The sequence below is a fragment of the Pleurodeles waltl genome, chromosome 3_2 (genome assembly GCF_031143425.1).
Source record: "Pleurodeles waltl isolate 20211129_DDA chromosome 3_2, aPleWal1.hap1.20221129, whole genome shotgun sequence".
Taxonomy (NCBI): Eukaryota; Metazoa; Chordata; class Amphibia; order Caudata; family Salamandridae; genus Pleurodeles; species Pleurodeles waltl.
The window spans coordinates 10,964,370-10,980,256 of record NC_090441.1 but is presented as its reverse complement, the minus strand read 5'-3'; the positions used below and the strand labels follow the sequence as shown (position 1 = coordinate 10,980,256).

Here is a 15,887-nt window from a genome sequence, read left to right as displayed (position 1 = left end):
GAAACTAATATCCCCAAGAAACAGTTTCTACAAGCAGAATCCAGAACAAAGGAGTATACGGTCTGTTTAAAAATCTGAAAAATGTGCACCACTTGCTCCATTTTCTGAAGAACTACATTGGCTCCGTGTTCAGGATCATACACAAATCATAGTGGCAAAACCCAGAGTCAATCTTCAGAATTTAACAACCTACTACACCCTCTCCGTAAGCCTATTATCTAGTCATTCCTGTATGCAAGAAGAACCTGGAGAGCACACAGTGTCGGCAAGTTTCAAGATGTAGGACCTCTATCCACACCCCTTATAGTAAATCCCAACGCTGGTGAGTCCCTTTTGTGCCTGAAGCACCACAGACCAGAGCTCTTGTCCAAGCACACTGCATCTAAATCCAAACCACCCTAGGAAACTAGGATTCACGCTCAGTCTATGCTGCACCTCTCTTTGCTGTCCCCAGCGTCTTGGAACAAGGGAACCGTTTGCTCTGCAGCCGAGGGCAGCAATGCACTAATCAATCACAATGTACAATAGAAACCTTCTTTGGGGCTCATTTCTGGGGTTGGCTAGGGCTGCTGCGTTCATCACTAGTGCACATCCGCTACCAATAAGAAAAAATAGAAAGGATGAGAGACATAGGAAGAGGCATATTGGAAAGAACCCAAGTCCACTACAGGACACCTCTTCAAACCTACCAGAGGTCCCAGGCTGGGGTAGTAGGATGTTTATAAAAGATACACTGTAGGGAATGTGGTAGGCAGAAGAGAAGCACTGGGCTTGTCTCACACTTGTGTCTTGGGTGGAGGCAGGCAAGAGAGGCTCACTGTGCCAGTCATTCAGTTGCATTCCAGTCTGGAGGGGGTGGGGGGCAACAAATCAGGCAGACTTTGCCTCTCTCACACTTGCAATGTAGGTGGGAGTGGCAGGAAGACGGGCTGACTGCACCAGTCATTCAGCTGCATTCTAGGCATGGTGCAGGGAAAAGACACCCTAACCGACAGCTACATTGTAGGTAGGGGTGGTAATTAGAAGAGGAGCACCTGACCCATTTCACACTTGTGTTCCAGACAAGGGTCAAGGTCTAAAAAGGTGCCCTGGGCCTGTAATCCACTTGTGCTGTGGGCAGGGTGGTAGGCAGCAGAGGGCCTGCCCTACACCTCGGTTGTTGGCTAAGTGCAGGCACAAGAGGCCTTTTGGGTCTGTTTTACACTTGCATTTCTTGGTGGGTGGTAAGTAGGAAAAGAACCTATGCCCAGTTTTATTGCTGAGTTCAAGGAGCTGTAGTTAGCTGAAGGGTTGCGCTATACCTGCCTGACACTTGCGTTCTTAGCTGGGGATGGGGAAGGGAGGGGTTCAGGGAGCAAAAAAGTGCACCCTGGGCCTGTAATCCAGTTGTATATTAGGCGGGTGGTAGGTACAAGACACCATGGGCCTGTACTCCACTACTATTCAAGGCAGGTGGTGGGTACAGAAGGTGCCCTGGGCCTGTAATCCAGTTGTATACCAGGCAGGTGGTAGGTACAAAAGGTACCCTGGGCCTGTAATCCAGTTGTGTACCAGGCAGGTGGTAGGTACAGAAGGTGCCCTGGGCCTGTAACCCAGTTGTATACCAGGCGGGTGGTAGGTACAAAAGGTGCCCTGGGCCTGTAATCCAGTGGTATACCAGGCAGGTGGTAGGTACAGAAGGTGCCCTGGGCCTGTAATCCAGTTGTATATTAGGCGGGTGGTAGGTACAAGACACCATGGGCCTGTACTCCACTACTATTCAAGGCAGGTGGTAGGTACAGAAGCTGCCCTGGGCCCGCACTTCAGTGGCTGGAAGGAAGAGGAGACCGTGAGTCCTGTCTCATAGCACCAGTCCAGCCCCAGCCCTTCAGGCTTCAGGGCTGGGGGCAGAACGGCTCCTTGCAGCCGGAAGCCGTGGGCCTGCTCACCAGCGCCTGGCACGGGGTCGGCCGCCACGGTGTTAATTTAAGGCTGTATAATACGGCTGCCCCCAGCAGGACCTCCATCCCCCGGCAGGCCAGGCGTGCCCCAGTCAGGCGTGCAGAGCCGGACCGCATTATTCCAGAGGCTTTATGAGTGGCTGACTCAGGCGCGCGATGTTGTCAGCGGCTTTGACCGGACCATGAATACATCCCATTATGTGTGATGCTGACAGAAAAGAATATTGATAGTCAATAATTACAGGCGTTTCAGGCCAACAAAGTAGCTCTTTCCTCTTTTAATAAATTATCCTATGACATCAATCTTAAAAATTACTATGCCGGGATTGACCCAGACGGACCGGCCTGACTTTCTATCGGATGCCATTGAGAGGCAAAGATTTATCCTCACCTCACAAAGAAATGCTTCATGTCTGTTTTTTTTTTTTTTTTTTATTTCGGGAAGCGATGCATTCCCTTTGTCTTTAAGACCTAGCGAGCAATATACCTACAAAGTACCTGAAAATCTAGCACGAGGAGCACTACATGACCTCGTAAGAACCACCCTGGACTTCAAAATCAAATATAAAAAAAACAAAAAAAGGTAACATTGAAAAAGTTGGGTTCTCATAACAAGACGTTTCTGCACTTTCAAACATACTGCCCCCGTCTCGGCTATGTTTACAATGTGGATGTGGCTACAAATATTTAAGATACAGGCCTTTCTGGGACCACTTTTGCAGACTATTAGCCGCATTCACTCTTGAATGAAGGGACATTGAAAAAGTGGGACATAAGGAGTACATATCATAGCCATCTTGATGAACTGTACCCTTTCCCCCACTGGCAGAGACACACTGTAAACACGAAGGGCAGGTGCACGAAGCCATTTTGCGATCACAAAGCCTCTCACTTCCAAAACTACAGGGTTAGCGACTAAAAATTATTATTATATATATATTTTTTTAAACACTATAGTTGGGTGACCAGATTTTGAAAATGAAAAACTGGGACACCTCTCAAACACAGAAGCAGGACTAACATTTTGCATCATCCAAAGGGCAATGAATGAATTGTCAGTGCTCAGTAACACAGAAAGCATACAAAACGAACGACTAAGTGGTACTTAAATGCAGCTTTTATGAACAACATCAACAGTTACTTTCAGCTAGGGAGAACTAACCCTGCACTGGAACACATGAACACTTGGCTCCTTCTGACTTCAGTCCTCCCTTTCTAAAACCTGCGAGAAATGCTAAATATTTGAAATTTGCCAGGTCAGATTATGAAAAGCCGGGACTGTCCCAGCAAATCCACAATACCTGGGTCACCCAATAATAAAACCCTTCTGCGACTTGGAAGAGCCTTCCCAAATTGCAAAAGGGGTTTTGTGACCCATTTCAGATAGCAGTTAGGAGAGGGCTTAAAAGAGGGGCTCCCTCTTATGTGCACTTTGCAATGAAATATATGTCATTGGTTTATGACCACAAGTGTGGTCCCAATTCATTGAAAAGTTACCGACACATCAATGGAATTAGTAACTCATTTGCACAAGCAGCACCTGTTCTTTTAAGGGACATTAGCTGCTTTAAAAATGTTCTGTTTGAGAATTAAAACCAAGGTTGGTGACTTCTGTCCCTTGCAGGTCAACATCCACATGTTTGTAGCCAAATACAGGGAGAGGGAGCGCAAACAGCAACCAGATCATTCAGTGATCCTGGATAATGGACATTTTTGTAATGCAACCTATTAGTACATAGGTCACATCACAAAATGATGCCAATATGAGCATGAAATAACCATAGGACCTCAAATCAATCTCAACCAAAAGAGCTTGAAGATGAAAACAGCCTTGTCCATTTGAGCTTTAAGTGATCGCAAACAGTCCATCTTGAAGCAGTCTTAACCAACAGTTTCAAGCAATCTCAACCAAGGTAGCTCGGAGCAATATGAACCATTCTGGCACAAAGCGGTGCTAACTACCCTGACATGAAAACATTTCAATCAACCAGACTTGAAACAATCTCACTCAGCTGGACTGGAAGGTGGTTCAATCAACCTGTGTGTAATTCCATTCAGTTTGTTCTGATGTGGCCAAATGGCTTTGGGCTTTCTCATATTGCTGCCACCGTACCTTTTCTTTGTTCAGGACTATTTAAATACTTTGTTCTGTGTGCTCCTGGCTGCCTTTAATTTTTTATGTTCACTTCAATTTTGTATGCTATTTTATTGTTTTAATTATTTTATGTTGTTCCATAACTACAGTGCTGAAGCTCCTGTTGGGTGGGAAGGATGACAGAAACTTTAGCTGTCTGGGCAGATGTATTCAATGTGAAGGACAAGACAGGTCTGTGAAGTGCCAAGAGGCCCATGTTCAATGCTTCTGATGGGAACCATCAATCACGCAAGGACAGCCCAGTGGTGATTTCTGAGGCTGGCTAAGCAAATGAACTGTTCCTACAGGGTAGGAAGCCTCCGTAAATGCTCTGGTGCATGGAGAGAAAAGATGGCTTAAAAATATAATGTGGACACAGGGTGGAGTGCTTTGAATTTCTTTTATGTTCATGAGGCTTCAGCTAGGAATTACAGGTTGAAGTCTGAAAAGTATTCTTATGAATCAATAACACATGCTAAATTACGTGATAGGGCTATTGAATGTACAGAAATAACCTACCGCACTTTCCGTCCTTTGCTGGCTTTGGTGTCAACTTTCTTCTTCATTTTACTTCTTAACTTCTGTATAGCCAGCCATTGCCTGCAAATACACAGCAGAGATGGTTATGTGTCATGGAAGAGGAATGGAAATTCTCCAATCTCCCCAATGTCTATGCATTTCAAATCTTGCACACTTGCCCAAAAGAAGACACCTGTGTCCAAGAAACGGACACTAGCAAGAATTGAGAGTAATGGGAGACAGACAGCACAGAGAGGAGTGACCGCAATAATTTACTAATCACAGCAAATAAAAATCATCAAAAGGTACCCACTCTAGAAAACAGCACTCTAGGATTAACCATAGGCTGTACAGAGTTATCCAAACCACAACCCAGTGGAGGCTGGCCCACTGTATTTAAAGTTACTCGCTGTGTCAGAGAAAGTTTTCTTTCCACAAGCTATTCCAATGAGATGTACGATTTCACTCATGTCCCCCTTGTACCACCCCGATCCCTCTTGTGAGAGCTAGACATTAGCCTAAGAGAGTTAATATGACGGGGCATCAGGATATATTTCTTCACATGTCATGTCATGCCATAAGCTCCAGCACTCCCACTGCAGGGCCTTCCGAACCCCCAGGAATATACACTGTGTCGGATCTATGCCATTGGCATCAGCACTCCTTAGACACGATAGGAGACTTCTTTACAGATGGGCGATTGCTCACCTTTGATCACTCATAACAGATTACAGTGTACTCCCAGGCCACTTCCCAACATTTGGACAATTCTGCAACACTTGAGGAGTCCTTTGTTCCACAGTAGACAATGAACCCACAACCTACACAGTTCTATAGATACTGCTCCAAATGGGAGCTAAACGGCATCCCATCACCTATACAAAGAGATTAGGGAGCACACCGGCCTCCGCTCACAGAGCTATGTCCCAAGTGGGAAGACGATATTGGGAGAGTATTACATGACAAGGACTGGGAGCAGGCCCTGGAATTCCCCCAGACCATCTCCAACAACACCCAGTTTAAAACATTCAATTTTCCATCCTCCACCCAGCCTACCTCACTGTTGCCCAACTTAATCGCCATTTCCCTTAGGCACATCTGCACTGCTCCCGGTGCCAATAGGCATGAGCTGATCTGTGTCATATGCTCTGGTCCTGCCCTTCCCTTGCCTCATACGGGCTTTTATGCATGCAACTAAGCAATTATTCAATGTTACAGAGCTTACTGATATCTACACTTGGGAGGCCTGTGCCCTGGGTATCTTCAAATGCCAGAAGCGCCTCAAGGCGCATGCCCGCTTGCCAGCTTGTCTGTCCTGGTTGCGAAGAGAGCCCTGACTACGCACTGAAGAGCAATATTAGTGCCGCCTGTGGCGGCATGGCACGGGGCGCTCTGCAAATGGGGAAAGCCTGAGGGAGAGGCCCTTTTCTATAAGGAGACTAGTAGACTATGCAAACTTCCCAACTCGGATGCCTGGACCAATTTAGCCAGCTCGTCCCACCCATTGCTTCCTCTCCCGTTAACCCCAAGAACCCATGAGCCCCTTGCCACCACTCATTGGACCTCAGCAAGTGCCACCATGACCTTGCCTGTGATGCCCTGAGAGCTCCTTACCCCACACTGCACATCAATACCTCGCCGGCATGCCTTGGTGTGTTAAGTCCTTCCCTGCCCCCGACACAGCAGCTTGGGCCAGATTGATATCTCACACTAGTGCCCGATTATCGCCATAACATAGTTGCTTATTTGCCTCTTTACATGCCTGCCAACTCCCACATAAGTCCCTTCAGTTTATTGTTAGTTTTCTGAGGCACTTTCTATGGTTACAATATTGGCCTTACACTCACCTGCCACGTATACAACTAATGCACTTTCATCCTCTAGAATTGTAGACACACCTTATGGGGTCACCATCAACCCGATGTCCACATGTTATAGTATGAAGATTAACTTAGTGTTGTCTCTATGCACTGTAGTCGACCTTACAAAGGTTGGAAATTGTATTAATATGACTTTATGTTTTCTCGAAAGATCATAATAAAGACAGTTAAAAAAAAGAGAAGTTATTCCAATGAGACACGTGCATATTTTGTGATGCCAGCCAGGATGCTATGTCATACTGGCTCGGGCCCCATTTTTTTGTTTGACAGAAATGCCGCCCCATTGCAGATATTTGTACCTGTGGGGAAAAAAAACACATATACAAAAAAACTATGTACACATACACACACACACACACACACACAGCTCTGTCGCTTAGCTCTGTGTGAGTTTAATCAGGCAAAGAGACAAAAAGATAAAATTAGGGATTCTTTAACTGACTATTAATCATACACTTAGTGGAAACTTTAACAAGACCATCCAATAATGCAAAAACCAGAGTTTAAAAAAATTAAACTTTAGGTTTTAAATAGATTTAAAAAGCAGTTACATGTAACAAAACTCTGCAGCTTCACCAGTTATAGCCAGAAGGATGGTCCGACTCAGCTTTCCACCCTTCATGAGTAAGGCGAGTACCATTTATAAGGGTTATAGTACTAGATGTTATTCACGGCGCTTAGAATTAGAAGTTTAAAGAGCTATATAAAAACAAGTCATTATCGATATTAATATTGATATTATTATTATTATTATATAGCATGACTGAGTTTTTCTGCCATAATGTGGCATCAGCAAGGAGCCCCTCCCCCTTGTGAAGTTGTTTATTGCTTGTTTAGGGTTAGGTAGTTTGTTATATGCTGCATACAGTCAGGACACAGTTTCGCAACACATTTGGTCACAGGCGCATTCAGACATTACAAGAGGAGCATGATGACAACATAAAAGAAAACTAGAAAAGGTGGAAAATGAAGATATTTCTTTGTAATAGTAAAGTAAGTTTTTTAACTTACATGGTTAAACAGTTGATGGTCACTGGACAAAGCTAAAGTCTAAAATATTAATGACTTTATGTAATCGGCACCACCAACAAAACTGTGTCATGGTGATTCAATGATAGATATCATCAACAACGAAATGGTATATATTTCGTGGTTTTCAAAACGCAGAGTCTGAAGTGAAGCTTGGACAATATTAACTCCAGACTTCTTGCTGGGTGCTGGTCCTTGGAGTCATCTCATTGGACTCCTGCAGAGCTCTCTGTCTGCCCCATGTCCGGTATGAGACGCTCTGGCGGGACGGTCTTTTTCCTTATGTACTGATTTAGTCCACCTCACTTTGCGATTTAGAACTGAAGCTGTTGTGAGTAGAGAAACTAGGACTGCCTGAACGTCTCATAACTGTCATGGGACAGCATTAGAGATCTTCCATCTCGGCATACTACTGCAGCAGGGCTGTCCATCATTGGTCTGCGTGGGAGAATTTCAGGCTATTTATATTATTCCCATTTCTCCGGTGAACAGTCTAGAAATCTGGCATGAGATCCCCCAGTCCCTATAACGACCTGTGGACCAACAGGACTACTGCATTGTCTACAAACCTTAGGTTATCTCATATATAAAGAGCTGTATTTGTATCAGCCACATACATGAGGTGTTGATGGCAAAAAAAAAAACAAAAAAAATTCAGACGGGTATTTGGATTTCCTAGTTTAAGGCCAGTGGGAGGTTAACAACATATTTGTATAAAGTGCACTAGAATTTTTCTTTGGACATTTCCATGCAGACATTTGTTCTGAAAAAGCCTTCTTTCGGACTGGGTGTTGACAGCACAACTATCACACAGCCCTATTGCTAATATTACATATAGAGTGGCCTTTGGGAGCCCCTTTCACTGATTAACTTTCTTTGATTAGCCTCTTTCAGCTATTGGCTTGAGACTTGTCCATCACATCTTAACTCAATGAAGTGGAGTATTTTTATATTATCTAATGCTATTGGTTGTTTGAAAGTATTTTTCCATCTACACTCGAGTATTTCCATTAAACTACATTGGGGATTACTTTACAACTATAGACTTCTTTGCCCTCTCTACAGTCTCCCACCCAGGTGTCTTACTCTAGTGTGCTAACACCACATTAAACCCAGATTTACTGGCTTTGACAATGGTTAATTTTTTTTTTTTAACTATCTCAATGTCAAGACATGTCATGTCAACCTTGGTTTCTTTGTTAGAAATCAAGTAAATGAACAAAACTGAAATTAAGTTTCCCTTCTTCCCTGCTCATTGACAGCAAATTCCTCAAATGACATCACTTGAGTATCATCACATAGGGTAAGAAGGGAAACTGAACAGGAACAAAGCAAGGACACATTAATCCTTGCGTATAAGAAATCCTTTCTATCCAAATTATAAGGAGGGAAACAGTACACATCAAATTAATCTTTTGCCAGAAAAAGTATTAAAACATCACAAATCCCCTGCTAGAAACGCATATCAATAGAATAGGTTAAAAACATATCGCTGGTGTTACTTGTATCTCGTAGGAGTTGCTACCATGAATGCTTCAAGGGCCAGGGAGCCTCCTGGTTTTGAGGCTGATATATTTTTAAAAGTGAATCACTCTTGTAAGCATGCACCAGAACAAAATGTGTATTGTATTCTTCTGCAGTTTTGAAACATGTCTAACATGATTTTGATTAACCCAGATACAGTGGCATTCAGCTCTCAATCTTGCGTCTTATAGTGGAGGGTCCGCTACGTTTGAGTTTTTTTTTAATAAATATGAAAGCTTAAAAAGACAACTTTTAAAAAGTACAATTTAAAAAAGTGCAGCGCGATCCTTTACATTAATCTTGCTCGCCATTCATGAAACAGCACAGGGCATGTGCTGCGCAATCCTCGCTCAGGCGACCCCTGATATCTTCAAGCGGTTAAGACTCTCTTTAAAATGTTTCAAACAAAAAACGGTATGCGCTAAAGTTCCTTCAGCAGGCCCTCGGATTCACCACTGGTCACTCCTCCTCTCTCCAAAGGATCCTGCAAGAAGGTGGTCTGAATTTATGAGCAGAGCACCACAATTATGGCAGGCAATGCAAAAAGATCTCGTTGACCAAATGCACTGGTGTTGGAAAGCGTTGCATACGCTGATAAGAATTGAAAACTTTATCAAAAAGTCAGCGGGCTACCCCATGTAAAGCATGAAATCCGCACATCTGGAGCAACGCCTGCAAAATCCAATTACTGCAATCTTAATAAAATCTTAATTGTAGCCATCTATTTTATTGGAAATCCAGATAAATGTATGGTATTGGCGACACTAAACAAACGTTGTTGGGTTGCATATTAGTCAACGTTCGTGGCCTAGTTGACCAACCTTCGGCTTACTCATTCGTCCCAAACTACCTGCCTGCGTCCCCATGTGTATCAAAACCATTATCCTGAACGATGTTGTTGTGCTCCCAGAAGTTTGTGGATTTCTAAGGAGGCTGCTGGTATTACAAGATAGAATCGTACAGGATGCTGAGGGTATTACAAGACATGCCAGATATTTCAGGATGCTGTGGACCTTTAAGGATGATGAGGATATTGCAAAACATGACTGCTCTTACATTATGCGGTGGATCTTAATGCCACTGTGCCACGTACAGGATGTTGCGATTCTTTCGTCAGTTTATAATTCTTCCATAGTGCTATTAAAGGACGCTGTGGCTCTCACTTGACAATATAATTTTTCCAGTACACTGCAGCTCTTCTGTGACATGGGGATTGTGCAAAGCGTAATTCCTCCATGACGCAGGAATTGCACAAAAATTTCTGCAGCTGATGCAATAATCAACTACATTTACTACCTGACTTGTAACAGACCCTGACATTGTCTGGCCATGTAATGAGGGGGGTGTCCAGTGTTGGTCCACAATGGCCACAATCAACCACAGGATTTAGGGATATCCACTTATGTAAATCATTACCAATTAGTTTCATAGCACGTACATTTAGCCAACATGGACGTCCCGAAAATCTGACATGGATCCAGCCCTTGTGGAAGAGCAACAGACACCACTGACGTAAGGGGTGACGCTGTGGGATAGGGAGGTGCATGTCAACTCAGGGTTTCGAACCGGAATGCCTGTGAGATCATTTGACACCTCACTCTTCTAATCCGCTGCAATCTGATGTGTGATGATAAGTTAGAACAGTTCACTGCTGTTGTGAGAATAATAAAGAGGGGAGGGAATAAGTTATAGCATGTTCTCAGCGCCACTGCCCAAGGAGTAATAGTTCTGACATAATCTTTTGGCAGTGCGTGGTATGATTTATTCCTAATAGAAGGGTTTCATCAAGTCGAGGTAGCTCATGTAATTGAGACTGACCTCTGAGATCGCAGGCTTTTTTCTCTTTCTCTTTTGAGCAGGTTGGTAAGGGGCACGCACGCTCGAGTCTTGCAGCGGTCTCTAGGCAGGAGGCCAGCAGCTCTTACTTACCGGCCCATGGCCACTTGATCGTTGGGATCCATCGAGCTAGTTTTCCGCTCGATAAGTTCTCGCAGGAGCTGGAAAGAGACATGTAAATATATTAGCACCCCTGCCGGATATATAAATTATGAAGAGTAAGACTACAGGTGATTTCAACCATCAACATAATCCTCACTCAGTCTACATAAACAAGCACAAAAGTAAGGTTGAAAAAAAAAATGATTAAGAATGTCCAAAAGCCAGCAGAGTATATCAGGTACCAGGAGGAATAGTGCTCACTGGAGGGCTGGTTGGCTTGGTCAGTTAAACCCAACATGTCAAAGCTGCTACGCAAAACGGAGGCCCATGCGGGCCACTGGGTTCCAATCAGTTACTTCAAGGCACACAACAGTAAACGCCTCTGACTGGGCTGCCGCAGGGTACCCCTCCGCCATGCTTTTCAGAATGCCCCTGGATGCCACATGCTCTCCGCCAGCTCATTTTAATAGGAATTTCAGGAGCCGTCTATGCAACAGATCCGTAAGCTCATCTTCCATGCAGCGCAACAAAGGATATCCAACTAAGGATATCCAACATGGAGGCGATAAAAACAATGAAAAAAGTGTGCTTCCAGGAAAGCTCGTAAGACCTTACCCCCCCCATACATAGGGTACTCATCAGACTTAGTTCTCAACATGATCTCTCTTCACCTAGAGGAGGTGTAATTACCATTCTGCTCATTTCATGTTCCTAATTCACCCAAAACCCACGTGGTACAGGTCACACTTTAGTATTCTTCAACACGCATTCAAAGGCTCAAGCTGTACTTTCTTCCTTACGACTTCAGCATTTTTCAAGGAGATGATCACCCTTTTCTGTTTCAGGAGCCTCTCCATTTTCTACATCCTTGCGCACATACCCCTTGAATCTATCAATCAATCAGTACTTATAGAGCGCGGCTTATCACCCGTAGGGTCTCAAGGCACTATGCCCTCGTACATGCAGTTCCTCTTAGGCCACTGTACTCTGAGCTCTCTTTTCTCTGTCTCTTGCAAATGTATTTAGATACTGACCTCTGCGGACAAAATGTAGTGTTTATTTGGTAATTCCTGAACAAAATTGGGCACATATCCATATCCTACTAGTCTGTTCCCTACTTAAAATGTTTAAATATTGACTGCCATCCAACATGCATGATTGTATTAGATTAATAAAGTTTAATAATGCCAAGCCCTGTAGAATTTCCTGATATACCTTATACTCTCATGGGGCCAGCTTTTTGATTTCAGCCCTTCAGCATCTTTCCTCAGCAATGGGTCCTTGCGTCCACCCTTCCTCAGCACTGGTACCTTATATACCTTTAGTACCAACGAGATTTTAGAAAGTGAAAGGAGTCACTCTTGCTCAGCTCTGTCTTCACTACAAAAATGTGCAAATAATTCCCCGTTACAGAAGCATGCGGAAGGAAAGGAACCAATGCTGTTTCTCCCTTCTTTCTTGCAAGAAGAATGTTCACAAGTTCACCCCCCTAGCAGTCGCGGTTACAGCAAGCACACCAGAGAGATGGAAAGTTTTCCTTCCCTGTCCAGTGAGTGTGAAAAGCTTTAAAAACATGGAGTTTCTAGACAGAAAGTGTGGGGCTATAGGACGTACTGCTGGTATTGCCATTGACACAATTAGTCTGCTTTTCTAAGCCTTCCACCTATTACATGCATTCCTTAGTATTAAGTGCAGTTAGACATACACTCATTCCTTTCTTGCATGCAACATTCATTATTATACAAAAGCCCTGCCAAGAGAAAAAACTGGTGATTCAATAAGATGCACTGCCACAACAGAGCATTTCAGACAGCTAACACAACTGCTGTAAGTCATGACAATTAGGCACAATAGGTGAGCGCATGGAGCCAACCAAACTGGTGAACATCAACTCTACCTAGAGTGGGGTCCCAAATTATCTTCTGTGTATTCAGAGAAGGATTGAGGCTGGGCTTTTGAGGGTGCGGGTGCGTATGCTTATTGGCCTTAGCTATTCTGCTTTCTAAAGCTTCCACTTCAAAGGGGAGTGCAGCTTTCCATAAAGGGTACCCTGCTGCAGTGGCCAGCACAATTCACCTGCAGTGTGTGTGGGACTCCGACCTCCGTTGAAAGGAAGCCTGGTGTGCATCCCTCATAAGCATATAGCACATGCAAATCCCAAGCAGACAAGACCTGGTATCTTCCTCATTTACACCGTCGGTGCACTTTTTTTTTTAGTGATCTTTATTGTGGTTTCAAAGGATACAAGCAACAATGGAGCTATGCATCAAAGTAATTTACAAGTAGTATGAATACACTAGCAATAGGACCAAATAAATGTACCCAACATCTCCCCACCCCACCCTGCTCTTGCACAAATCTTCCCAGATTGTAAAATGCACATCATTAGATAGACTATTCAGCCAGTGGCATTGAAGTATTTGAACCCATCATTCAGACATGTTCACATTCATTCTATTCCCTAGGGGAAATCTCCGTAGGAGGTTCTCTCAAATCAGCTATCATGGTAGCCCACGCTCTCAAGTCATCTTCTAGTTTTTCATTTTGGCGGACATGTTTCATGTGGATTTCCTCTGCTACAGCCCATTTGGAAATGTCTGAGCCGATCAAGGGATCAGACCCAATAACACTGGTCGTATTTCCAGTTGCATTTGCCACCCCCAGCCAATAGGGAGATAGGACTATACAGTAGCAGACCATGTGTATAAAGTCTGTCACCAGGCTTCCACACCGGAGGCAGGAATCGGATCCAGCGGGGTGAATAGCATGCAAGGTTTTTGGGGATAGATATGTTTGGTGAATAAAGTTATATTGGATTAACGTAAATCTAGCATTGGAGCTAGTAGTGCGAACCCCTCCATGTATACATATCCATTCCTTCCTCATCACTGGTTCCTTTAGTTTGCCAGCCCATATATTCTGGGAGGTCGTTGAGCAGCACCCTACAGGAATGCTAAATCAAGTGGTGCCCCCCCCCTCCCATTCCCAACAGTGTTACTGGGGTGTTGGAAGTCTGTGGGATATCTGGAAAGGTGGGCCAAATCTCCCATGCTGTGGCAGAAATTTTAACATATTGTAGATATTTTACGGTACAGAGGGTAAAGGACTCCACAGCGTAGTCTCGTGGGATGACTCATCCTTCAGTGTACAAGTCCCCTAAGGTATTACACCCCCCATCTTTCCATCTCTGTCCCGATATGGACTCTGCTATCCTCCGAAACAGCTACAGAATCCATAGCGGCATATCCGGGGCATAAGATCACCCTTTGGACCCCTCTCTCCCATAACTCTGACACTTGTCATATCAGATAAGGCGCACTGTCGACATGACAGACACTCAGAAGGGTTTTCTCCCATGAGTCCCCAGGGTCGAGCCAATGAATTGTGTTTAGTAAATGCACCAACACATAGTAGAGCACTATGTTGGGGACTTCCAGACCCTGAGGCTTCATGTCCTTTTTAAAGTGGGGAGCACTATATGTTTTCATTTATTAGCCCACAGCAGATCGACAATAAGGCTACTGATAGTCGTAAAATACTGCCTAGGTATTGTGTATAGCATGCCTTGGAGCATGTATAGACATCTAGGGAGCATTATCATTTTCATGAGTGTGATTTTCTCCATGAGTGAGAGAGGTAGATCTCTCCAAAACCTCCTGGATGCACGCAGTTCCTCCACCACCCTTCCGATATGAACCTCAAAAAATGATCCTTAAGTTGGTGCCAGTCAGGTCCCTAGATATTGGACATCGTTCAGTTCCCAAGGAAGCCCTCAATCGACACCCCAGTCAGGGAACCCAGTGGGTACAATTTAGATTATGCCGGATTCACAAAGAACCAAGAGATTTCCCCAAACACCTGCATCACTTGCATAAGTATGGGTACAGAGTATATTGGTTGTCTGAGATATATCAAGGCGACCAAGTCAGTGCACTTATGGCAAACTAAGATTTTGTTTGAAAATCTTTTGGCAAATCCAGAATCTTTAATTTCCAATTTTTATTTAGTTTCTGATGTCCCTTTGTATCTGGTCTAACCAGGTGAGTGTTTCCAGGACACCTTCAAGTCAAAGTACTTTTCTGGAATAAAGTGTTTTTGTAGTGCACACTGAACTGACTCATTTGTAGAAGTTTCTGGGAATCTTTGCTGGGTTTGTGATCTTAATGCTCATGAAAAGACCAGATACTGAAAACTGTCCCACCCAGAGGACTGATATGCATGAAACACTTAACAGTGGGTATAAATATAGTCCATACTTCAACTCTTTCAATCCCTGATCTCTCTGGTAAGAGTTCCAACAAAGGCGGAAATTTGTGCCCAATAAACTGGTGTTTTGTATGAACGTGACATAGGCTCACCAAGAAACAGACAGCACCAACTTATTTCACATGGGCCACCCAGCACATTGCTAGCTGTTATTACTTCATGTCAAAGTCCAACTCTCAAGCTAGTGGAGGAAGACAGGACTAAACTTTGGGAAACGTCTGACCCGACGTGAAATGGGGGAAGTCCTATTATTTTGTTTTCATATGTAGTAAAATCTACTCTGCTTGTATTCCGGAAGAGAGATTTTCTGTGATTTAATTCCACCTCGCATGAACTCCTATGCCAAACCACAGAGGCAGCCAACCCAAATTGTCACAGTGATGTTAACTTACAAAAAAAAGTTTGCTTATCCAAAAGTGACACAACAAATGAGCCCTGGCGTGTTCAACCGCAGGCCAGACATGTCTTCGCTGAGTTCAGGCATTGCAGAGCAAGCACCCAGACACATCGGCTGTTCAATGGCTCTTATTAGTGTCCCAACAAGTGAATAAAGACAAACCATTGTGTCTTCCCGCTTACCCAGTAGTTCATACAGTCTCTTTAATCCTTTCAATACTAAAACGTTATGGTGGCATCAATTTAAAACATTTGCAACAT

At 43.9% G+C, this 15,887-nt stretch overlaps 1 protein-coding gene across 1 annotated transcript in view; it reads right to left on the bottom strand.

The window, feature by feature from the left end:
* Positions 1-15,887, bottom strand: part of AATF (apoptosis antagonizing transcription factor) — a 406,709-nt gene that overhangs the window by 61,936 nt on the left and 328,886 nt on the right. Inside the window, exons 9-10 of the mRNA XM_069226568.1 lie at positions 10,956-11,023; positions 4,594-4,674 (exon numbers count right to left, since the gene is read on the bottom strand). Of these exons, the coding sequence (XP_069082669.1) occupies positions 4,594-4,674; positions 10,956-11,023 (149 nt within the window). The remainder of the gene's footprint in view (positions 1-4,593; positions 4,675-10,955; positions 11,024-15,887) is intronic.